At 41.9% G+C, this 27,127-nt stretch overlaps 1 protein-coding gene across 1 annotated transcript in view; it reads right to left on the bottom strand.

The window, feature by feature from the left end:
• The window catches only part of LOC139372553 (cholecystokinin receptor-like), a 38,020-nt gene extending 14,753 nt beyond the window's left edge, over positions 1-23,267 (bottom strand). The window contains exons 1-2 of the mRNA XM_071112290.1: positions 23,096-23,267; positions 7,739-7,987 (exon numbers count right to left, since the gene is read on the bottom strand). Of these exons, the coding sequence (XP_070968391.1) occupies positions 7,739-7,987; positions 23,096-23,267 (421 nt within the window). The remainder of the gene's footprint in view (positions 1-7,738; positions 7,988-23,095) is intronic.
• Positions 23,268-27,127: the final 3,860 nt, after the last annotated feature.

Raw genomic sequence — 27,127 nt, 5'->3', positions numbered from 1 at the left:
ATTGTTTTTGCTCCAATGCGATGTTAAGGGACTGTGTCCTGCTTGTTCAACTGCAATATCCATTACAACAGACAGAGGTTGTATAGCCTTCGATATAGATTTTTGTGAAAGTTCATTCAAATCGCTGCATGTTTTTGTTTATTTAAAATGTTCAGGAATATGAGGCAGACGTACTGTAGGCTACAGAAAATGGGGAATCGAGAGAGGGGTAGTGTGAGCAGCAGCTATGTAGTGTATGTAAAATAACACATGCACAGAATGTCATACGTAGCCTTAGCTTTGATTAAAAGGTTTCCGGAGGGGCGGCAGGTGACAGAAAACTCTGTATTCGCAGCCACGGCATTCAGTTTTCCCCTCACAATTCAGACCACTCCCAGACAGTCCGAGCTAAATTCTATCTTGACAAATTGCTCTTTGCTAAGAATTTTTGTTCATTTTAATTGGAAACAATTACATTAAGATACTTCTTCATTCTTACCAGGAAATTATTTGATATTGAGATAAAAATGGCTCCTTGGACCCTTAACCTTGTCAAGCGTACGGTCACATATTTGTGATATTTTTTGATTGGTCCCTGCAGCGTACCATCGCAAATATGTGATTGGAACAGAAGTAACAGAACATCTACACATAACAAACACATCTAAATGGCGTTGTTGTCTGTAAAGCATCTAAACAATGTTACTTACTGATGGAAAATAAAGGCTTTCTGTAACGGTTTTCTTGATGAGAAGGAGAGTCGGACCAAAATGCGGCGTGTAGATTGCGATCCATGTTTATTGTGACTATAGCAACACGAATCTAAATACAAACAGTGCAAAATAATAAACGTAATGAAAACCGAAACAGCCTAAACTGGTGCAAACTAACACTAAGGACAATCACCCACAAACACACAGTGAAACCCAGGCTACCTAAATATGGTTCCCAATCAGAGACAATGACTAACACCTGCCTCTGATTGAGAACCATATCAGGCCAGACATAGAAATAGACAAACAAGACATCCAACATAGAATGCCCACCCAGTTCACGTCCTGACCAACACTAAAACAAGGAAAACACACACGAACGATGGTCAGAACGTGACAGTACCCCCCCTCCAAGGTGCGGACTCCGGACGCACAACTTAAACCTATGGGGGAGGGTGTGGGTGGGCATCTGTCCGCGGTGGCGGCTCTGGCGCTGGACGTGGACCCCACTCCATAACAGTTTTAGTCCACCTCCTTAGCGTCCCTAGATAGGTTACCCTCCTTAAAGACCGCTCGGGACAGAGGGGCAGCTCGGGACAGAGGTAGCTCAGGACTGATGGGTAGCTCAGCACTGAGAGGAAGCTCAGCACTGAGAGGAAGCTCAGCACTGAGAGGAAGCTCAGGCAGGTGGTTGGATCCGGCAGATCCTGGCTGGCTGGCGGTTCTGGAAGATCCTGGCTGACTGGCGGATCCGGAAGAGTCTGGTCGACTGGCGGATCCGGAAGAGTCTGGTCGACTGGCGGATCTGGAAGAGTCTGGTCGACTGGCGGATCTGGAAGAGTCTGGTCGACTGGCGGATCTGGAAGAGTCTGGTCGACTGGCGGATCTGGAAGAGTCTGGTCGACTGGCGGATCTGGAAGAGTCTGGTCGACTGGCGGATCTGGAAGAGTCTGGTCGACTGGCAGATCTGGAAGAGTCTGGTCGACTGGCAGATCTGGAAGAGTCTGGTCGACTGGCAGATCTGGAAGAGTCTGGTCGACTGGCAGATCTGGAAGAGTCTGGTCGACTGGCAGATCTGGAAGAGTCTGGTCGACTGGCAGATCTGGAAGAGTCTGGTCGACTGGCTGCTCTGGCTGCTCCATGCTGACTGGCTGCTCCATGATGACTGGCAGCTCTGGCTGCTCCATGCTGACTGGCTGCTCCATGCTGACTGGCAGCTCTGGCTGCTCCATGCTGACTGGCTGCTCCATGCTGACTGGCGGCCCTGGCTGCTCCATGCTGACTGGCGGCCCTGGCTGCTCCATGCTGACTGGCGGCCCTGACTGCTCCATGCTGACTGGCGGCCCTGGCTGCTCCATACTGACTGGCGGCCCTGGCTGCTCCATGCTAACTGGCAGCTCTGGCGGCTCCTTGCAGACTGGCAGCTCTGGCGGCTCCTTGCAGACTGGCAGCTTTGGCGGCATCCTGCAGAAAGGCAGCTCTGGCGGCTCCTTGCAGACTGGCGGCTCCTTGCAGACTGGCAGCTCTATGCAGACTGGCAGCTCCTTGCAGACTGGCAGCTCCTTGCAGACTGGCAGCTCCTTGCAGACTGGCAGCTCCTTGCAGACTGACAGCTCTATGCAGACTGACAGCTCTATGCAGACTGGCAGTTCTGAACAGGCGGGAGACTCCGGCAGCGCTGTAGAGAAGGAAGGCTCTAACAGCGCTAAACAGGCGGGAGACTCCGACAGCGCTGGAGAGGAGGAAGGCTCTGGCAGCGCTGGACAGGCGAGGCGCACTGTAGGCCTGATGCGTGGTGCTGGCACTGGTGGTACTGGGCCGAGGACACGCACAGGAAGCCTGGTGCGGGGAGCTGCTACCGGAGGGCTGGGGTGTGGAGGTGGTACTGGAAAAACCGGACCGTGCAGGCGCACTGGAGCTCTTGAGCACCGAGCCTGCCCAACCTTACCTGGTTGAATGCTCACGGTCGCCCTGCCAGTGCGGCGAGGTGGAATAGCCCGCACTGGGCTATGCAGGCGAACCGGAGACACCGAGCGCAAGGCTGGTGCCATGTAAGCCGGCCCAAGGAGACGCACTGGGGACCAGCTGCGTAGAGCCGGACACGCGGAGCTGGAATATACCGCACCGGGCTATGCACCCGCACTGGAGACACCGTGCGCACCACTGCATAACACGGTGCCTGTCCGGTCTCTCTAGCCCCCCGGTAAGCACAGGGAGTTTGCGCAGGTCTCCTACCTGGCGTAGCCATACTCCCTGTTAGCCCCCCCCCAATACATTTTTGGGGCTGCCTCTCGGGCTTCCATCCGCGTCGCCGTGCTGCCTTCTCATACCAGCGCCTCTCTGCTTTCACCGCCTCCATTCTACGATAACCTTCCTCGCACTGCTCCAGCGAATCCCAGGCGGGCTCCGGCACTCTCCCTGGGTCGGCCGCCCACCTGTCGACCTCCTCCCAAGTAGTATAGTCCATACTCCTGCTGTCCATAACGTCCTCCCATGTCCATTCCTCTTTACGCTGCTGTTGCTGCCTGTTGACACGCTGCTTGGTCCGTTGGTGGTGGGTGATTCTGTAACGGTTTTCTTGATGAGAAGGAGAGTCGGACCAAAATGCGGCGTGTAGATTGCATCCATGTTTATTGTGACTATAGCAACACGAATCTAAATACAAACAGTGCAAAATAATAAACGTAATGAAAACCGAAACAGCCTAAACTGGTGCAAACTAACACTAAGGACAATCACCCACAAACACACAGTGAAACCCAGGCTACCTAAATATGGTTCCCAATCAGAGACAATGACTAACACCTGCCTCTGATTGAGAACCATATCAGGCCAGACATAGAAATAGACAAACAAGACATCCAACATAGAATGCCCACCCAGTTCACGTCCTGACCAACACTAAAACAAGGAAAACACACACGAACGATGGTCAGAACGTGACACTTTCACAACTTTATTCCTCAATTTTACCTTTTATTGTAAGTGCAAACTTTAGCATCCAAGCAGCACACGGAACACATCCACAGCCAAACTCATTCCATAAACCAGTCAAAAAAACAAGTTGCGCTGACAAAAAACGAAACATAAATTTGCAACCTAACAGCTAGACTTGTTTACAATGTACCACATCTCTGGTGAGCACAAGGGAGAAATTTAATATTATAGAGGTACGTGCCAGCTAAGCTAACAGCGGCTAAAATCTTCATGATTGCAGACATGTTTGTTTATGTTTGACCAATGAAAACTCCCTAACCCCAAAATGCCATTGACTATAAGACACAAATTAACAAAGTCAAAGATGGCTGCGCCCATTGCCTGAATAAGATTCATTTAGTTTGGCCACTTTTCAGCATAGTACAAATCTTCGATGTGCTTGTTACAGTAAATACAAGAACCGGGGCACATGACTTGACAAGTCGTTTATAGTTTCTAACAAATCACAAAGCAAATGAATGTTTTCACCTCACAGATTATCACCTCAAATACAAGCCTACTGCCTAGCCTAGCTGTAGTGCGAAAGCTAAATGGGGTTGCCAGATTCGGGTGAAACCATTTTAGGGCGGTTTGTAGTTAGTAATACTTTAAGTTAATACAAATGTAACCATGTTTTGGAAGGAGATCGATAACTGGTCCACCCACATAACATTCAGCCCATAGATGACGCCAAAATATAAATATAGATAATCCTGTCTAGCTCCATAGATAACTCATTATATCTACAACCTTGCCTCACTCATGCCAAAGTCCCCGCACTCAGACAGGCTAACACCAAAGCCTCTTTCAGATAATAACATAATATAGATTATAATAATAAGAGATTTATCAATAATAATATATATACTCACTGCTACTACCATATGCAGAAGGGATAAGGGTTATGTAAAGCCTAATATTAAGCGGAAAATGTGGTCTTGATGCAGTGAGGGGTGCAGAGAATAATGGCAAAATGCAACATAGAATTATGGTATTGCGTGCAAGAAGAACTCACATTGTAAGGGCCGTTATTCATATTTAAACTTACACATCAAGAGGTTAACAACACACTTCATCAATATATACAGGAAATCTATTTAATGTACATCATCTACCTTTAGCCAGTCATTGGGACTGATGGTACGACTCTATGTGCAGGCATTAATGGGCAATTTTGCTGTGCCTAGGCACAAAATCAATGTCTGAAGAAAGAAAGTCATAATAGCCCTCTGCATTGATTGCTTTTGGCTGATGAAACTTTTGCCCATTGCTTTTTCTTGTCTGCTTCAGAGTGATGTTTCTAACTGCATGATATGAATAAGGCAGATCACACAAATAGATACAGTTGAAGTCAGAAGTTTACATACACCTTAGTCAAATACATTTAAACTCAGTGTTTCACAATTCCTGACATTTAATCCTAGCAACAATTCCCTGTTTTAGGTCAGCTAGGATCACCACTTAATTTTAAGAATGTGAAATGTCAGAATAATAGTAGAGAGAATGATTTATTTCAGCTTTTATTTCTTTCATCACATTCACAGTGGGTCAGAAGTTTACATACACTCAATTAGTATTTGGCAACATTGCCTTTAAATTATTTAACTTGGGTCAAACTTTTTGGGTAGCCTTCCACAAGCTTCTCACAATAGGTTGGGGACAACTTTGTCCCATTCCTCCTGACAGAGCTGGTGTAACTGAGTCAGGTTTGTAGGCCTCCTTGCTTGCGCACACTTTTTCAGTTCTGCTCACACATTTTCTATGGGAATGAGGTCAGGGCTTTGTGATGGCCACTCCAATACCTTGACTTTGTTGTCCTTAAGCCATTTTGCCACAAGTTTGGAAGAATGCTTGGGGTCATTGTCCATTTGGAAGACCCATTTGCGACCAAGCTTTAACTGATATCTTGAGATGTTCCTTTAATACAGCCACTTCATTTTACTCCCTCATGATTGACATATATGTGCACCAGTCCCTCATGCAGTAAATCACCCCCCAACATGATGCTGCCACCCCCGTGCTTCATGGTTGGGATGGTGTTCTTCGGCTTGCAAGCCTCCCCCTTTCTCCTCCAAACATAACAATGGTCATTATGGCCAAACAATTCTATTTTTGTTTCATCAGACCAGAGGTAATTTCTCCAAAAAGTATGATCTTTGTCCCCATGTGCAGTTTCAATCAGTAGTCTGGCCTTTTAATGGCGGTTTTGGAGCAGTGGCTTCTTCCTTGCTGAGTGGCCTTTCAGTTTATGTTGATATAAGACTCGTTTTACCTTGGATATAGATACTTTTGTACCCATTTCCTCCAGCATCTTCACAAGGTCCTTTGCTGTTGTTCTGGGATTGATTTGCACTTTTCGCACCAAAGTACGTTCATCTCTAGGAGACAGAACGCGTCTCCTTCCTGAGTGGTGTGACGGCTGCATGGTCCCATGGTGTTTATACTTGCGTACATTTGTTTGTACAGATGAACGTGATACCTTCAGGCGTTTGGGAATTGCTCACAAGGATGAACCAGACTTGTGGAGGTCTACAATTTTTTTTCTGAGGTCTTGGCCAATTTCTTATGATTTTCCCATGATGTCAAGCAAAGAGGCACTGCGTTTGAAGGTAGGCCTTGAAATACATCCACAGGTACACTTCCAATTTACTCAAATTACATAAATTAGCCTATTAGAAGCTTCTAAAGCCATGACATCATTTTCTGGAATTTTCCAAGCTGTTTAAAGGCACAGTCAACTTAGTGTATGTAAACTTCTGACCCACTGGAATTGTGATACAGTGATTTATAAGTGTAAAAATCTGCCTGTAAACAACTTTTGGAAAAATTACTTATGTCATGCCCAAAGTAGATGTCCTAACCTACTTGCCAAAACAATAGTTTATTAACAAGAAATTTGTGGAGTGTTGAAAAACAAGTTTACATTTTTTTGAATTTTATCGTACCTTTATTTAACTAGGCAAGTCAGTTATGAACAAATTCTTATTTTCAATGATGGCCTAGGAACAGTGGGTTATCTGCCTGTTCCGAGGTAAAACGACAGATTTTTGCCTTGTCAGCTCGAGGATTTGAACTTGAACTTGATTGTTTGAAGAAATGGCAGTCTCTCTCAGAATGAATTTCTACGACAACACACATTCATGCTACACAAACATCGCAACTGCTGCTACCAGACTCTTATTATCATTGCTAAATTATTCACAATTAAATACTTGCCCCCCAATCCCCCCTTCCCCAAAACACATGTTGGACTGTAAAATGTTTCGTCCTGTACTATACATTTAAAAAAAAAATGTATTTCTTTTTGTTGTTGCATTGTCAGGAAGGAATCTGCAAATAAGCATTTTCTTGGACAGTGTATACCATGTTTATCCCTTACATGACAAATAAAATGTGAAATTTGAAACTTCCTCTCTCTCTCGTGTTCTCTCTCTCGTGTTCTCTCTCTCGTGTTCTCTCTCTCTCGTTCTCTGTCTGCCCCTCTCCCCCCTCTCTCTCACTCTCACTCCCTCTTACTCACTCTCCTCTCTTTTTTTTCTCTCTGACTCAGGGAGGCATTGTGGTCAATTGGGCTCAGCCTGATGAAAGGCCAGCTCATCAGTAAGTCACACTCCTGCGGACATATGACAGTCCAACTGGCTCTGGCATGATGGGTTGTGTCCGCCCTGACCTCAGCATAAATGAGCTACAGTTAATTCCCCTTTGGCTGTTGTTACGACTCCAAAACAGGATGTCACTAGGAAGAGACTTCTCAAACCACTGTTTAAAGATGATTAACTCCAGAACCTAATTATGCTCTGATATCTAGTAAGAATACTGAAAATATGTAATGCATTGCTTTCAGATCTATGTGACAGTTCCAGGCCAGTAATATCCAGCCTGTCTACAAAGCTGTTATTGCACCAAATCTCATAATGCCTGGATAAGTGTTGTCCATGTCAGTAACTACACCAATATAATATTGCAATCTGATGCTCGACTGCAATGTAGATTACATGCTATTCAATCATTGGTGAATTTGTGCAGTGCAACTGCTTTGCAGACCGTCTGGAACACAGCCACAATCTTACCCATGAAGTAGGTGACCGTTTTACACATGGCGGCTCCAAAGATGAAGTCCTCCAGCATGTTGGGGATGAGTGTGAAGGGCATGCAGAAGACAGCCATCATCAGGTCACTGACCGCCAGTGAAAGCAGGAAGGAGTTGGTGACCGTGCGCATGCGCTTGTTGACCGTCAGGACCACAATGATCAGAAGGTTGCCAAAGACGCTGAGCAGGAAGATGACAGAGTAAAGCAGGATCCGCACCGAGTCCATCTCTGAGAGAGAGAGAGAGAGAGAGAGAGAGAGAGAGAGAGAGAGAGAGAGATCACATATTAAAACATATCAGTATTATATCATTTTATACGGAGCATAATCACAACACACCATAGTTGGAATATATTCTACATTCTATACATCTAGACAATCTGCTAGTCTGCAACTGAGCATCTATGACTGCAAGGACAGAGAGCTCCAAGGATGCCAGTGAAGTCAATGCTAGTCATTACACTGTCACGGACCCTGTGCTTGAAGCTGACAGTATGTGACGGGACAAGGTCACCATTGACAATCTGCTGAGCTGAGTGATTACAAGAGTAATGTCACCCCCAAAGTCAAGGGTTAATGTCTGCAGGATGCATACTCATACTTCAAATACTTATTGTTTGACAATGACTTATAGTTTATAAAGCATACGAATGAGCTTGTTGAGAAACTAAGATTTAAAGTGGCCGTTTTTTACAGAAACATATCTTGTTTCTCTCTAGTCAGCAGGAAGCAGATTGTGCAATCAACCTTTACAGTGCATTCAAAAAGTATTCAGCCCCTTTCACTTTTTCCACATTTTGTTCCGTTATTTTTAAAATTCTCATCAATCTACACACAATAACCCATAATGACAAAGTGAAAACAGTTTTTTTTTTCAAGCTCAGGTGTATCTTGTTTCCATTGATCATCCTTGAGATGTTTCTATAACTTGATTGGATTACACCTGTGGTAAATTCAATTGTTTGGACATGATTTGAAAAAGCACAACCCTGTCTATATATGGTCCCACAGTTGACAGTGAATGTCAGATTAATAACCAAGCCAAGAGGTCGAAGGAATTGTTCGTAGAGCTCTGAGACAGGATTGCGTCGAGGCACAGTTCTGGGGAAAAGTACCAAAACATTTCTGCAGCATTGAAGGTCCCCAAGAACACAGGGGCCTCCATTATTCTTAAGTGGAAGAAGTTTGGAACCACCAAGACTCTTCCTAGAGCTGGCCGCCCGGGCCAAACTGAGCAATCGGGAGAGAAGGGCCTTTTAAAATTATTTTTAAAATTATTTATTTATTTAAGGGTTGGAGAAGGGCCAAGAACCCGATGAACACTCTTACAGAGCTCCAAAATTCCTCTATGGCAATGGGAGAACCTTCCAGAAGGACAACCATCTCTGCAGCACTCCACCAATCAGGCCTTTATGTGTGGCGCAGCAGGCCCTGCATCTCAGTGCAAGAGACGTCACTACAGTCCCTGGTTCGAATCCAGGCTGCATCACATCCGGCCGTGATTGGGAGCGCTGGACGCAGAATTGGCCCAGCGTCGTCCGTGTTTGGCTGGGGTAGGTTGTCATTGTAAATAGAATTTGTTCTTAACTGACTTGCCTAGTTATATAAAGGTTAAATTTAAAAAAAGATATACATATATAGGGTCGAGTGGCCAGATGGAAGCCACTTCCGGAGAAGCATGGGGGTGGCAGAATCATGCTGTGGGGATGTTTTTCAGCATCAGGGACTGGGAGACTAGTCAGGATCAAGGGAAAGATGAACGCAGAAAAGTACAGAGAGATCATTGATGAAAAGCTGTATCCAGAGTGCTCAGGACCTCAGAGTGGGGCAAAGGTTCACCTTCCAACAGGATAACGTCCCTAAGAACACAGACAAGACAACACAGGAGTGGCTTCGGGACAAGTCTATGAATGTCCTTGAATGGCCCAGCCAGAGCCGGGTCTTGAACCCGATCTAACATCTCTGGACAGACCTGAAAATAGCTGTGCAGCGACGCTCCCCATCCAACCTGACAATGCTTTAGAGGAACTACAGAGAAGAATAGGAAAAACTCCACAAATACAGGCGAGCCAAGCTTGTAGCGCCATACCTAAGAAGACTTGAGGCTGTAATCGCTGCCAAAGGTGCTTCAACAAAGTACTGAGTAAAGTGGCTGAATACTTATTTAAATGTGATATCTCTTTTTTATTATGCGATTTTGTGTGCAGATTGTTGAGAAGCGGGGGGAAAAAACAATTGACTCCATTTTAAAATAAGGCTGTAACGTAACAAAATGTGGATAATTTGAAGGGGTGTAAATACTTTCCGCACGCACTGTTCTTGATTATTGTAATACAATTTAGTAAAGTGCAGCTTCCTCTACTCCTAAACCTTTGGATGCTGTTTTTCAGGGCACAATTCATTTTATCAAATGAGACAGTTTGTTACTCAATTTATTCTTTACAAAAAGTTTGGCTGGACTGCTTTGAAATCATAGATCACATTATTATGCACTGTTTGTTTACAAAGCCACAAACTTAGACTTACGTAACATTACCGTTAAGATTTAAAATTAAAATGCATTGGTTAACTCTGGAGACTCCATTGGTGGCTAGAGAGCTAGGTAAATCAGACTTTAGTTTCCTTGCACCTTAGGCGTGGGATGAATAAATAAATAAACAAGTAACCTATCAGACTGGTCTGCGGTAAGGTCTGTGGCTGTGATGGGGGGAACCACAGGGTTAATAGAACCGGTGTGTGTGGAAATGAACGGTTACACTGTTACAGAATTGCTGCGTCACAGTTAATCAGTCTCTACCTGCTCTTATGCTCCCGAGCTGCTCCCCGTTGCTCTGGTGCTACGCCAGTAAGGCTTTCAGCATGGGCACTACACTCTCTCACCAATCAATAGACTTCTGTGCTAAAATCAAAGCTCCTCGACCATAATGCTCACAACAAATCGAAATGCCCCACTTGTGCTTGGAAATACCAATACTGCCCCGCTTTGCAATTCTGTTCATAAGAAATTATTGGGGAAAAGTAGCAGGTAGCCTACACTAGTAGTGGTTACAGGTTCTGTCCATATATCTTCAATTGTCATCAAGGCAAAGGATGGCTACTTTGAAGAATCTAAAATAAAAAACTTTTTTTGGTTACTACATGATTCCATATGCATTATTTCATAGTTTTGATGTCTTCACTATTATTCCGAAATGTAGAAAATAGTAAGAATAAAACTAAAACTTTGATTGAATAGGTTTGTCAACTTTTGACTGGTACTGCATATACATATATACTGATCTACAGCCAGCCAGCCTGACAGCCCGCCAACAACAACATTTGACAATTAAGTTAATTGATGAAGTATTAAAAAATGTGCTGTAGCTTAACACACCGAAGAAAAAAACAACTATCTTTATAGTCTACTTTTTAACAAGATAAGTTAGAATAACCAGCAGTATTCAAGTGAATTGGTGTTCGAGCGATGCAAACCCTAGAGGGGCCAAGACTAACCCAAACATTTTTTGCTGTCTTATTGCTGGCACTTTTAAAATGTCTGCTTGTTGTGCACCATGCCAAAAATGCATAAAATTACCCATGAGGCTTGCTAAACACACGAAGAAAACCTGGCTACTCTATAATGAACTGAGCTGAATCTAGATACATTTTAAAAGGTCAAATAATGCAAAGTAATCTACACTTGACCGGTCCTGTTTAACGCAGTAGATAAGAGCGTGGAGCTAGCAATGACATAAGCACGTGTTCGATTCCTGATGGGGCCACATGTACTGAAATGCATTGTTGTACACTGCTGTAGGTTGCTTTGAATAAAAGCATCTGCTAAATGGTAGATATTATTATATGATGTACACTAGGCTGTACTGTATATCCAAACAATAGAAACAAAACCTTATCGATAACAGTGCATTCGGAAAGTATTCAGAGCCCGATCTAAATTCTCTGGACAGACTTGAAAATAGCTGTGCAGCGACGCTCCCCATTCAACCAACAGAGCTTGAGAGGAACTACAGAGAAGAATGGGAGAAACTCCCCACATACAAGTGTGCCAAGCTTGTAGCGTCATAGCCAAGAAGACACGAGGATGCCATCTATACCAAAGCTGCTTTATTTGAATACTTATGTAAATCTGGTATTTTTTTTCTAAAAACCTGTATTTGCTTTGTAATTATGGGGTATTATGTGTATTTTTTTCCATCCATTTTAGAATGAGGCTGAAACGTAATAAAATGTGGAAAAAGTCAAGTGGTCTGAATACTTTCAGAATGCATTGTATATTTGTAACGTAAACAGATCATGGTTATTTAATGTACGAAACAAATCCTGACTTCCAGTGCAGTAAAAATATGATTTTTCTGTGTTTTATTTATATTTTCACACTATGAGGTTGGAATAATACTGTGAAATTGAGAAAATTATCATAATGCACTTTTAGTGTAAAAGCTTTTTGAAAAGACAGCCTGAAAATGTCTGCTTGTTTTCCTGGTTTGGTTTTTTGGACTGCCTGGTGACATCAGCAAGTGGTGTAAGTTAATTTACCAATAACAAAGAGAGGTTTGTAAAAGTTAGTTTTCATGTTATACTTCCCTCCTATTAGGCTCTTCCAATTAGGCCCCTCTCTCAGACCACTCCCAGACAGTCCTAGCAACATTTTTGCTTGAGAAATTGCATTTTTGCTGAGAAACTATTCTTTTTGGGGCCATTTTAATTTAACACAATCAAAGTAAGGTACTTACAGTTGATGTCGGAAATGTACATACACATAGGTTTGAATCATTAAAACTTGTTTTTCAACCACTCTACACATTTCTTGTTAACAAACTATTGTTTTGGCAAGTCGGTTAGTTCATCTACTTCGTGCGTGACACAAGTCATTTTCCAACAATTGTTTACAGACAGATTATTTCACATATAATTCACAATATCACAATTCCAGTGGGTCAGAAGTTTACATACACTAAGTTAACTGTGCCTTTAAACAGCTTGGAAAATTCCAGTAAATGATGTCATGGCTTTACAAGCTTCTGATAGGCTAATTGACATCATTTGAGTCAATTGGAAGTGTACCTGTGGATGTATTTCAAGGCCTACCATCAACCTCAGTGCCTCTTTGCTTGACATCATGGGAAAATCAAAATAAATCAGCTAAGACCTCAGAAAAATGATTGTAGACCTCCACAAGCCTGGTTCATCCTTGTGAGCAATTTCCAAAAGCCTGAAGGTACCACGTTCATCTGTACAAACAATAGTACGCAAGTATTAACACCATGGGACCACAGCCGTTATACCGCTCAGGAAGGAGACCCAGTCTGTCACCGAGAGATGAACGTACTTTGGCGAGAAAAGTGCAATCAATCCCAGAACAGGGATTGAACCTTGTGAAGATGCTGTAGGAAACAGGTACAAAAGTATCTATATCCATAGTAAAACAAAGTCCTATATCGACATAAACTGAAAGGCCGCTCAGCAAGGAAGAAGTCACTGTTGCAAAACCGCCATAAAAAAGCCAGACTACGGTTTGCAACTGCACATGGGGACAAAGATCATACTTTTTGGAGAAATTACCTCTGGTCTGATGAAACAAAAATAGAATTGTTTGGCCATAATGACCATCGTTATGTTTGGAGGAAAAAGGGGGAGACTTGCAGCCCGAAGAACACCATCCCAACAGTGAAGAATGGGGATTGCAGCATCATGTTGTGGGGATGCTTTGCTGCAGGAGGGACTGGTGCACTTCACAAAATAGATGGCATCAGGAGTGAGGGAAATTATGTGGATATATTGAAGCAACATCTCAAGATATCAGTCAGGAAGTTAAAGCTTGGTCGCAAATGGGTCTTCCAAGTGGACAATGACCCCAAGCATACTTCCAAAGTTGTGGCAAAATGGCTTAGGGACAACAATGTCAAGGTGTTGGAATGGCCATCATAAAGCCCTGACCTCAATCCTATAGAAATTTTGTGGGCAGAACTGAAAAAGCGTGTTCAAGCAAGGAGGCCTACAAACCTGACTCAGTTACACCAGCTCTGTCAGGAGGAATGGGCCAACATTCACACAACTTATTGTGGGAAGCTTGTGGAAGGCTACCCGAAACATTTGACCCATCTTAAACAATTTAAAGGTAATGCTACCAAATACTAATTGAGTGTATGTACACTTCTGACCCACTTGGAAAGTGATGAAAGAAATATAAGCTGAAATAAATCACTTTCTACTATTATTCTGACATTTCACATTTTTAATATTAAGTGGTGATCCTAGCTGACCAAAGACAGGGAATTTTTACTAGGATTACATTTTAGGAATTGTGAAAAACTGATCAGTGACCAGTGTGGTGCCAGGACAACCACTGATCGTGGACTACAGGAAACGGAGCGCCCTGCATGACCCCATCCACAGGGCTGTTGTGGAGCAGGTCGAGAGCTTCAACGTCAGCAAGACAAAGGAGCTGATCGTGGACTACAGGAAACAGAGCGCCCTGCATGACCCCATCCACAGGGCTGTAGTGGAGCAGGTCAAGAGCTTCAAATTCCTCTGTGTCCAAATCATTTTTGTTTTGTTTGACCTTTATTTAACTAGGCAAGTCAGTTAAGAACAAATTCTTATTTTCAATAACGGCCTAGGAACAGTGGGTTAACTGCCTGGGGCAGAATGATAGATTTGTACCTTGTCAGCTCGGGATATGAACTTGCAACCTTTCAGTTACTATTCCAACGCTCTAACCACTAGGCTACTCTGCCGCCCCATCATTAAGGTATTATCATGGTCCACACACACCAACACAGTCGTGAAGAAGGCAGAAGTAGCCCCAATCACATTAAATCTATCAGGCGAAAACAATGATCATCTATGCTCACTGGATACCTGAAACTCACTTGGTCCCAGCATTTCCAGTGCCCGAGGGGGACTTGAATAAATGTTGACAGTATCATATCAGCTTCATGACTCATTATTTTCTAAACCATGCAGAAGGACAGTGTCAGCTCCGAACATGACTCCCTTTCAATTAAATCAATGGAAATCCATGTCATCTCCTTATCTGTGCATTAGATCAGTGGCCGGTGTCATATGAAGTGTCTCAGAGGCGCAGCCCTCCCTTATCCATGTTAAGCTCATTCATTGTGATTGAAAATTCAAAACTGAACCTAACTGACCCAGTTGCCTGTTTAGAGTAAAGACATGCATCTGATTCATTGTTCCCTATAGCAATCGAGTGGCTTCTTTCTATCACCAAAATGCTGTAAGATGAACATAATGCTTCTGACAGCCTTTATGATATCAAAAATGACACTGACAGCTAAAATCGATGATTGTGATGGAAGCAAGATTATTATAGTTTTGTGTATGTATATATATATATATATATATATATATATATATATATATATATATATATATATATATATATATATATATTTGTTTTATTTATATTAGTTCAAAAGTTTTTATTTAAAATTTAGTTTAGTTTCAGTTAGTTTTTAGATGCATTTGACTAGTTTTATAAAAATATCTATATTTCATTTTTAGATGATTTAGTTCTCTCAGCTGTTCTGGTCACATTGTTACGACGTTGTAGCAGCGTGTGAATCGTACCCATGCACATGTGCAGATACTCTGTGTGACTGTGTGAAAGCAAAGTCTTGAATTGTGCTCATCTCAACGGCCGCGTTCGAGCGGTTCACTTTTGTCAAGATGGGAACCATCATTGGTCACCGCTTTTCATAGTGTGTTGAATTCTGGGGATGAAAACTGTCAGACTTGATTAGTAATAAAAATGGATTGGATTTACAGTATATAGCGCTTTTCTACCAACTGAGGTACTCAAAGAGCTTACATAGTAAGGGGGAAACTCACCTCATCCACTACCAATGTGCAGCACCCACCTCTGTGATGTACGGCATTCATTTTTGTGCCAGAACGCTCACCACACATCAGCTATCAAGTGGAGAGGTGAGGAGTGATATATGCATTGTAGGGATGAGGGGGGTGATTAGATGGACATTATGGAATTGGACAAGGTTGGGAATTTAGCCATGACACTGGGGTTAACACCTGCACTCTTGCGATAAGTGCCATGGGATTTTTAACTTGTTGGGGATAGGGGGCAGTATTTTCACTTTGGATGAATTGCGTGCCCATAGTGAACTGCATCCTATTCTGTCCTAGATTGCTAATACAGTGCCTTGCGAAAGTATTCGGCCCCCTTGAACTTTGCGACCTTTTGCCACATTTCAGGCTTCAAACATAAAGATATAAAACTGTATTTTTTTGTGAAGTATCAACAACAAGTGGGACACAATCATGAAGTGGAACGACATTTATTGGATATTTCAAACTTTTTTAACAAATCAAAAACTGAAAAATTGGGCGTGCAAAATTATTCAGCCCCTTTACTTTCAGTGCAGCAAACTCTCTCCAGAAGTTCAGTGAGGATCTCTGAATGATCCAATGTTGACCTAAATGACTAATGATGATAAATACAATCCACCTGTGTGTAATCAAGTCTCCGTATAAATGCACCTGCACTGTGATAGTCTCAGAGGTCCGTTAAAAGCGCAGAGAGCATCATGAAGAACAAGGAACACACCAGGCAGGTCCGAGATACTGCTGTGAAGAAGTTTAAAGCCGGATTTGGATACAAAAATATTTCCCAAGCTTTAAACATCCCAAGGAGCACTGTGCAAGCGATAATATTGAAATGGAAGGAGTATCAGACCACTGCAAATCTACCAAGACCTGGCCGTCCCTCTAAACTTTCAGCTCATACAAGGAGAAGACTGATCAGAGATGCAGCCAAGAGGCCCATGATCACTCTGGATGAACTGCAGAGATCTACAGCTGAGGTGGGAGACTCTGTCCATAGGACAACAATCAGTCATATATTGCACAAATCTGGCCTTTATGGAAGAGTGGCAAGAAGAAAGCCATTTCTTAAAGATATCCATAAAAAGTGTTGTTTAAAGATTGCCACAAGCCACCTGGGAGACACACCAAACATGTGGAAGAAGGTGCTCTGGTCAGATGAAACCAAAATTGAACTTTTTGGCAACAATGCAAAACGTTATGTTTGGCGTAAAAGCAACACAGCTCATCACCCTGAACACACCATCCCCACTGTCAAACATGGTGGTGGCAGCATCATGGTTTGGGCCTGCTTTTCTTCAGCAGGGACAGGGAAGATGGTTAAAATTGATGGGAAGATGAATGGAGCCTAATACAGGACCATTCTGGAAGAAAACCTGATGGAGTCTGCAAAAGACCTGAGACTGGGACGGAGATTTGTCTTCCAACAAGACAATGATCCAAAACATAAAGCAAAATCTACAATGGAATGGTTCAAAAATAAACATATCCAGGTGTTAGAATGGCCAAGTCAAAGTCCAGACCTGAATCCAACCGAGAAACTGTGGAAAGAACTGAAAACTGCTGTTCACAAAGGCTCTCCATCCAACCTCACTGAGCTCGAGCTGTTTTGCAAGTAGGAATGGGAAAAAATGTCTGTCTCTCGATGTGCAAAACTGATAGAGACATACCCCAAGCGACTTACAGCTGTAATCACAGCAAAAGGTGGCGCTACAAAGTATTAACTTAAGGGGGCTGAATAATTTTGCACGCCCAATTTTTCAGCTTTTGATTTGTTAAAAAAGTTTGAAATATCCAATAAATGTCGTTCCACTTCATGATTGTGTCCCACTTGTTGTTGATTCTTCACAAAACATACAGTTTTATATCTTTATGTTTGAAGCCTGAAATGTGGCAAAAGGTCGCAAAGTTCAAGGGGGCCGAATAATTTCGCAAGGCACTGTATATGCATATTATTATTACTATTGGATAGAAAAGACTCTGAAGTTTCTAAAACTGTTTGAATTATGTATGTGAGTATAACAGAACTCATAGGGCAGGCAATCTTCCAAACAAGAAGTGAAATTCTGAATGTGGGTCAAATTTGACGTCATCGCCCCTTCCATTCCAAACAAGATATGGATCTGGTAGCACTTCCTACGCCTTCCACTAGATGTCCTCATTCAGTAGAACGTGGAATGGAGCCTCTGGTGTGAACTTTGACCGAATGGGAGGGGAAATAGTCACTGTCTTAGCAGAATGTCATATCCCTGTGGCGCATTTGTCTGTGGGTGTCACCGTCGTTCCATTTGGCTGCAGATGAAAACGTATGATCCGGTTGGAACGTTATTGGATATATATGAAAATAACATCCTGAAGATTGATTCTCTACTTAGTTTGACCAGTTTATTCAACCTGGAATATATCTGGACCAGCGTCAGCTTTTGGGCACGTGAACTGAAAGTGCTAGCAAATGCAGCTAATTGGACACTAGTATTGGACATTATGGAACAAAACAACAATTTATTGTGGAACTAGGACTCCTAGTTCTGCATTCTGATGAAAGATCATCAAAGGTAAGGGAATATTTATGATGTAATTTCATATTTCTGTTGACTCCAACATGGCGGAGAAATGTATATATGTCTGAACGCTGTCTCAGATTATTGCATGGTAGGCTTTTTTCGTAATGTTTTTAAAAAATCTGACATAGCGGTTGCTTTCAGAACCAGTGTATCTTTAATTATATGTAGAACATGTATCTTTAGTCAAAGTTTATGATAAGTATTTCTATTATCTGGCGTAGCTTTCTATAACTCCTCCGGATATTTTGGAGGCATTTCTGAACATGGCGTCAATGTAAACCGAGATTTGTGGATATAAATATGCATATTATCGAACAAAACATACATGTATTGTGTAACATGTCATATGATTGTCATCTGATGAAGATTTTCAAAAGATTAGTGATTCATTTTATCTCTAATCCTGCTTTTGTGACTTTATCTTTGGCTGGGAAAAATGGCTGTGTTTTTTTTTTATTTGGTGGAGGTCTAACATGTTATGTTGTGTTTTCGCTGAAAAACATTTAAAAAATCGGACATGATGGGTAGATGAACAAGATGTTTATCTTTCATTTGCTGTATTGGACTTGTTAATTAATGTGTGAAAGTTAAATATTTCTAGAATATGTTTGAATTCCCTGCGCCACCTTTTCAGCTGAATGGGGGGGGGGTTCCCCTAGGGGATCGCCTTGCCATAATTAATGGCCACAGAGAGTCAGGACACCCGTTTAACATCCCATCCGAAAGATGGCACCTTACGCAGGGCAATTTCCCCTTGCACCTACATGACAACTGCATGAATTTTACAAGAATCCTGTAATCAAAGTTCATTACATTTTGACTGCAGTGGACTTCGAGCTTCTGCAGTTGCCCTTCACCAACTTCATCCTGCAGCCTTTGCATGCATTGTGGGAGTATCTATTGTCAACAAATCATTAGGGTGTTTTGTTTGACTAATGCGAACGTGACCAAAGACATAACTCAAATAGGAACCAATTTGCCAAGATGTATATGTACAACAGTGGATATACAAATAAATGTGATATTTGAGGCTCTCACTAAGTGATTGTATAATATTATATTATAATTTTAGTTTGTGAGTGTGTGATATGAGGCATAGATACATGTTAATTTCGACATTATAAAGAAAACATTTTATAAACAATGGCAACACTGCCATGTTAATCTGAGCCCTGCTGTTGGAAAACCACATTAGTGTCCGACTTTCGGCTGTCACAGATGCACCTCCTCCGACTTCATTCCTCAACTTTCATCTACAGTCAGTTGCTTTAGTCTTAGCCTTACCCCTCAAACACTCCCAATAACTGCGGTGCTGCTTGTGGCAATGTCCTTGCTCCGAGTCTACCTTAAAATCAGGGTTAATCAAATTAGGAGTCGCCTGATTTGAAAATGGGTTCCCAAGTGAAAATGTGTAACCAGTAACCTCTGGTTGCCACAGTAACCTCTGGTAACCTCTGGTTGCAGTTGTAATAGCCTAATAAACTGTATGCTTTCCCAAGTAGTTGTGGGAAGACCACACACAATATCATCACGTGACTCAAAGTTTACTTCGATATGATGGTTAGTATATCAATATTTACACATAAAGGAGTTTCCACAGCCAATTTGTGCATAGTTAATTTTACAGACACAAAAAAATCCCACCATTTCAAATTAACAAATTATCTGTCGGCATTTATAAAATTGTACTGAAACTTCATGTTTCTATCACAGCTGTCATGATTTTAGTTTATACTGTATAAAATTACTTGCATTAAAACTGTGGATGGAAATGTGGTTAGTAATGTTATTTTCTACACAGGATCATACATCATGATCTTTTGAACTTCCCAATACCTTTCTGATGCATTTCAGTCACTTCAAACCATACTGTCTTCAGATTGAAATACTGTCAAAAATACTGTCAGACTGATATTATACATGACGGTATCGCATTTAAAAAAATAAACTGAACATAATTCATGATGGTCTTTATTTTATTTTAGTTAGTTTTGGAGTCAAAAATAATAGTTTCATTATAGTTTTAGTTTTTCAAACAGGTTTGTTAAAAGTACACTCTTAGAAGTAAAGTTGCCTGGAAGAATATTATGTGTTGCCACACTGGCGGAACCTTTCCAGTTGAAAAAGGTTTCTTGAGGAACCCCTCTGAGAAGTGTATTTGAGGAAACCCTGTGTAAAGGTTCAAACCAGAACCTTTTGTGATGGAGGAGTTCAATGTTGAACCGTTTTAATATAGAGGATGTGGCTTTAAGATAGTTATTTTCGGTTCCCTGTTAGCGTAAATGTCATTTGTTAAAAAATGTGTACACTGCAACAACAAAATAATCCTTGAATATTTATGCAATTATTAAAATATAATATTAACATTGCTGATTACATGCAGTAAGAAAGTGGTAACTAAACCAACTTTGGGATTTTCATAGGCTCCTGAGGAACTCAGAAACCTCTTTTAGCTTCATTGACACTACAAAACTGTCAGTATTCAACCTTGATGACAATATAACAGAAAATATTTACATGAATGATGTTTACTCTAACGGGTGGCACAAAAAATATATATATATTAAAGCAACGCCCCTAATAAGCCAAGCCTCCACTCCATGGTTCTTCCAGGAACCTGTTGCTACATTGAACCATTAAAGTTTCCTCCAAGAAACCCTCAACCAACCGAAGGTGCAAATATGAAACATTGAATAGCAATTGTTCCTTGAGGAACTCCAGGGGTTCCTTGATAATCTCAAGGGTTCGTCAAGTCACTTCTTATTCTAAGAGAGTAGATTCAGCTAAATTACTTTGCCATGAACAGCACTGCAGATATTGAGATGAGCGAGATGCAAGACTTCGCTCTCACACAGCCACACACAGTATCTCCACATGTGCATGGGTTCACCTCACACCATCACAGTGTGATAGCCACAGGGCCTAATCAGCAGAGAAGTTTAGCCTAGCAGTTACATGTTTTTATTTCAGTTTACTGAAACACAAGGACATGGGGGGAAACAGAGGAATATATATATATACACATGGTTTAATTCCCTAATCACATTGTATTATATATTATTATATATTATTATATATATATATATATAACCATGTGTGCGGGGAACAAGACAAAACAAATGGAAAAATGAAAAATGGAGCGGCGATGGCTAGAAGGCCGGTGACGTCGACCGCCGAACGCCGCCCGAACAAGGAGAGGAGCCGACTTTGGTGGAACTCGTGACACTGTCTCAGAGACAGCCAAGTCAACTAAAAGTCAACTCCTTTTAGCCATGGAGTCTGCAGATGAAGTCTACATTAGGTATGTCAGGGCTGTATGTGTGTGTGTGCGCACGCTTGTTTCCGTACATGTGTGAATAAATGTGTATTTAATTGAATAATATAATTTGAATGTGTTGAGATCGATGTGGTTGGGGTATCAATAGAAAACAGTTTGAGATTCTTCAACGTAGCCACCCACCCTTTGCATTAATGAAAGCTCTTGGTGTTCTCTCTACCAAATTCATGATCAATCAAACAGGTGTGCCTTGTTAAAAGTTAATTTGTGGAATTTCTTTCCTTCTTAATGCGTTTGAGCCAATCAGTTGTGTTGTGACAAGGTAGGGGTGGTATACAGAAGATAGACCTATTTGGTAAAATACCAAGTACATATTATGGTAAACATAGCTCAAATTCGAAATGCTGCAAAGAAACAACTACTACAGGAGTAGGTGAATGGATGATCTCCACATGTTTGGTTCCCACTGTGAAGCAAGGTGGAGGAGGTGTGATGGTGTATGGGTGCTTTGCTGGTGACACTGTCTACGATTTTTTTTTTTTTCAAGGCACACTTAACCAGCATGGCTACCTCATCATTCTGCAGTGATACGCCATCCCATCTGGTTTGCACTTAGTGGGACTGTCATTTGTTTTTCATCACAACTCCAAGAACGACCGTGATGGAGTGCTACATCAGATGACCTGGCCTCCACAATCACCCGACCTCAACCAAATTAAGATGGTTTGGGATGAGTTGGACCGCAGAGTGAATGAAAAGCAGCCAACATGTGCTCAGCATATGTGGGAACTCCTTCAAGACTGATGGAAAAGCATTCCAGGGGAATCTGGTTGAGAGAATGCCAAGAGTGTGCAAAGCTGTCATCAAGGCAAAGGATGGCCACTTTGAATAATCTCACTTCTTTAACACTTTTTTGGTTATTACATGATTCCATATGTGTTATTCCCATAGTTTTGACGTATTCACCATCATTCTACAATGTAGAAAGTAGTAAACATTTTGGAAAACCCTTGAATGAGTAGGCGTGTCCAAGCTTTTGAGTGGTACTGTATATAAACAGTTTTTTGTACTAGTTACCCCACTTGCGTAATTGAATAACTAGCTTTGTGTGGTGCTGACTGGTAAAACACTTCAGGAGGGTGTCACCTGTGCTAGCAAGGCAGAGCACCTGAGTTCGTGCAAGGCATGCCCCAAATCGGGAGGAAGTAGTAATCTCTAAGCAAGCAACATGACGTCGTTTACGTATGCAATGTCATTTTGTTTTCCAAAATTTGATTTATTTAATTAAAATAAGATACCTAGACTTTAGCTTTTAAGAGTCAATTAACACACTAATTGTCAGGGGGCATTTTGCAATATATCTAAATCTTACCAAACATAACTTTTTTTCTGTCAGAAAATATTTCCCTTAAGGTGAATATAAATTTCCTCCAAGTTACCCTATTGTTCAATGTGGTGTGAACAACCTGCATTTCTCACTTAATTAAATCCTATGCTGCTGTGCCAATCGCAACCCATCATATCATTTAATGTAGGAATTAATCTCATGTAATTAATTTAATGATAGGAAAAGGTTTCAAGAACCTCAAAAGAACTGAGATTGTTATAGAGAATCTTTAGGAATCTTCCAGTATTACCTTTTTGCTGCACGGATGGGGCTTTTGTGATGACAGACGCATTGCTACAGGTGGTATTGGTAACTTCCTTGCTCATATTTCCAGATGCATTCACGGATGAGTTGCTCTGCAGGTGTGGCAGACAGTCCAGGAATGTTGACAAAGAAGTGTCATTAGAAGTTTGTAAAGCCATGTTTTTTCTCTGTTCTTCAAACTATTACAATTAATCAGATCAATATATTTTCATCCTTATCAGTTGTATCTCTATGAAATAATTATACAGTTGTGGAGAGCATCACAAAAATGCCCATGGTAGCAAGTCTGGTCCAGAGGATTATTTCCAATTTACACTCCTGTCGTTTTGACATTGAATTGTTCTGTAGGCGAGCTGTCGTATATGTCAATCCACTGACAGTCCGCAGAAAGATGCAGATTTGTGCGTAGAGTCAACGAGAGCACACTGGCATCATTGTTGCGTGGAGACTGGAGAGATTTTCTGGCATGTAAGAGAGAATGCATCACTTTATAAACACACGTTGGGGAGGGGTGTTTGGGATGAGGGGCAATGCAGTTACTTAACTGCAGCACAGTAGCATATACTGTAGCTTGACACTGCCTCCCAGTGGAAGATATAACACCTTAGCCTAGTGGTCACCAACCTTTTCTCAACATCACTTTCTGAGTCCAAAAGCAAACCGAGATCTTCCATTCAGATAAAAAAAAAAAAAATCTTAAAAAACTTTAAAAACATTTAAGTAGCAATGAGGTTTGTGCAGTAGGCTATAGGCACAATATATTTTCATGGCATATTGCCTATGCTTAAATTGCCCTGCCAAATAATATTTCAAAATTGGAGGTATATGATCACACTGATAATAGATAATTTGTTGTATTTCTTGTGAGGCACAGCTGAGTAAGCGTAATATTTAGCTTTTTAAATGTTACTGGACTGATGGTCTGCATCTGATTGTCAGTCTGAGGGGAGGGAGCGAGCAGTGGTGAGGCTGCCACTCATCCAACTCACCGTCCCTCTGCTCTCCCTACCTTTATTGAGAAAAGGGGACACAGTCTTCCAGCTGATGGCAAAACTCAAGCTCCACTGCATTAATTCTGCCTCATGCACCAAATCATATTGTTCCTCCTATAAACAGAGACAGGGAAATATTCCTTGATATTAAAAAAGACACAAGCCGCTAATAATAATAATGCAAGCTTATCTAAGCACTTTTCTATACTCATTCACTGCAGCTGCAGTGCTGGTTGTAATGTGAGTGGAAGTAGGTAGAACGCGCATTTTATGGCTTATAAAAGTGTTGAACAAATTGTTGACAGTGCTGAATAACAACTCAAACATTAACTTACTGACATAAACAGCAGCTTTTTGCTGTCTCTCTTTAGTCATGGTTTTAAAAGTTTAGAAATATTACAGAGCAGAGCAGAGAGAATAGTCTATGACTAAGGTGGCTGGAGTCTTTTACAATTGTGACTCACCACTTGGATTCGGTCTTATGTAGTAAAATGTGAAATTGTGTTTTTTTACATTGGATAAAAGTAGAGACTCAGAGCTACAAAATGGTATATCATACACTGCATTTGAGGAACAATGGAAAGTAATTTTGCTTTGAAACTTGATCAACCTGTAAACTCACTTTTGAGAAAATCGCATTTGAATGTTTTGGTATCTAGTGAAGTGCTCTTCTTTGTCTACAACTAATTCAGCATTGTTCACACCCTCTTAAGCTTTAGCCCCACCCATCTCATTTCGCTGTAGTAGTGCACAGTTGATGCTCTGACCGATGATTTGTTTACCTTTGGATAACAAGAAAACAGCCTAATCAGCTCTGTTGACAACAATTCCATTACGTCTTTTTTCAGACGTTTACTGACACCAACCATATTCAAGGGGTGTTGTACACACGTCACATAACGTTAGCTAACGAGCCAGCCAGCTAACGTTAGCTAGTTAGCTAACGTTAACAACGAACAATGTGCCAACAATGCCTAACATTAGGCTCTAATTAGAAAAGCAAACAGCTCTGGGAAACGAATAGTAATGTCCGCTAGGTAGCCAGCCAGCTAATGTTAGCTAGCTAGCTAACAGTACACTTGCTTGAAATGAAACCACTTTCTGTCAAAATTAGAAACATGTAATATCTGAAAATGTAGCTAGCTAACACTAGACAATCTTACCCTTGCATGATGGATGAGTCTCCCTGTCATGAACGCCATACCATGGTTGCTATAAGTGTAATCCGGAGACAGGTGTTTTCTCCATCTCTTTAGTTATCATACTCTAATTCCACTGATTTCAAAACTTGATCCTCCAGAAAGTGTAGAGCAACACTTATGCAGCTCCAGTACACAATAAAAAAAAATGTAAAGCCGTGTTCGACAGGATTAATATTATGATTTCTTATTCTTATCTGCATATTTTTAAATTGCATTGTTGGTTAATAGCTCGTAAGTAAGCATTTCATTCTAAGGTCTACAGGCGCATGTGAATAATACAATTAGATTTTATTTTAATACCAACACAGACTGAGGAGCTCATATAGACAGCAGGCTTCAAAAAACGCAATTTGATAAAGAAAATATTTTTTTACGTTCAAAACGCTCTCCTGTGATGTCATGACTTGCGACATACGCTTAGTTTTATTGAATCGGGTCACACTTTATAGGGCCTTCCTGACACCGCCTGGAATAGAGGTCCTGGATGGCAGGAAGCTTGGCCCCAGTGATCTACTGGGCAGTGTGCACTATCGTCTGTAGTGCCTTGCGGTCGGAGGCTGAGCAGTTGATGCAACCTTGATGCAACCAGGCAGTGATGCAACCTGTCAGGATGCTCTCGATGGTGGAGCTCTAGAAACGTTTGAGGATCTGAGGACCCATGCCAAATCTTTTCAGTCTCCTGAGGTGGAATAGGTTTTGTTGTGCCCTCTTCACGACTGTTTTGGTGTGCTTGGACCATGTTAGTTTGTTTTGATGTGGACGCCAAGGAACTTGAAGCTCTCAACCTGCGACTAGCTCTTCAGCTAAGAGAGAATGAGGGCGTGCTTGGTCCTCCTTTTCCTGTAGTCCACAATCACCCTTTGTTTTGATCACGTTGAGGGAAAGGTTGTTGTCCTGGCACCACATCGCCAGGTCTATGACCTCCTCCCTATAGGCTGTCTCATCATTGCCGATGATCAGGCCTACCATTGTTTTGTCATCGGCAAACTTAATGATGGTGTTGGAGTCGTGCCTGGCCGTGCAGTCAGGGATTACAGGAGGGGACTGAAAACACACCTCTGAGAGGGGACCCAGCATGGCGGATGTGTTGTTACCTACCCTTATCACCTGGGGGCGGCCCATCAGGAAGTCCTGGATCCAGTCGCAGAGGGAAGTGTTTAGTCCCAGAGTCATTAGCTTTGTGATGATCTTTGAGGAAACTATGGTGTTGAACGCTGAGCTGTAGTCAATGAATAGCATTCTCACATTCTCTCAGGTGTTCCCTTTGTCCATTTTTGAAAGGGCAGTGTGGAGATCAATAGAGATTGCATAATCTGTGGATCTGTTGGGGCGGTATGTAAAGTTAAGTGGGTCTAGGGCATGCCTGGGTAACTCCTGTCCTCGGGGGTCTGATTGGTGTCACACTTTTGTTCCAGCCCTAGCTAACACACCTGACTCCAATAATCGACTAATCATGATCTTCAATTAAAAATGCAATTAGTTTAAAATCAGCTGTGTTTTCTATAGATGGGGAAAAAGTGTGACACCAATCAGGCCCCAGAGGACTAGAATTTCCCAGGCCTGGTCTAGGGTTTCTGGGATAATGGTGTTGATGTGAGCCATGACCAGCCTGTCAAAGCACTTCATGACTACAGACTTGAGTGCTATGGGTTGGTAGTCATTTAGGCAGGTTAACTTGGTGTTCTTGGGCACAGGGACTATGTTGGTCTGCTTGAAACATGTTGGTATTACAGACTCAGACAGGGAGAGGTTGAAAATGTCAGTGAAGACACATGCCAGTTGGTCAGTGTGAGTTCAGAGTACACGTCCTGGTAATCCGTCTGG

This window comes from Oncorhynchus clarkii, chromosome 18, assembly GCF_045791955.1.
Source record: "Oncorhynchus clarkii lewisi isolate Uvic-CL-2024 chromosome 18, UVic_Ocla_1.0, whole genome shotgun sequence".
NCBI lineage: Eukaryota > Metazoa > Chordata > Actinopteri > Salmoniformes > Salmonidae > Oncorhynchus > Oncorhynchus clarkii.
This window is presented reverse-complemented; position numbering and strand designations above follow the sequence as displayed.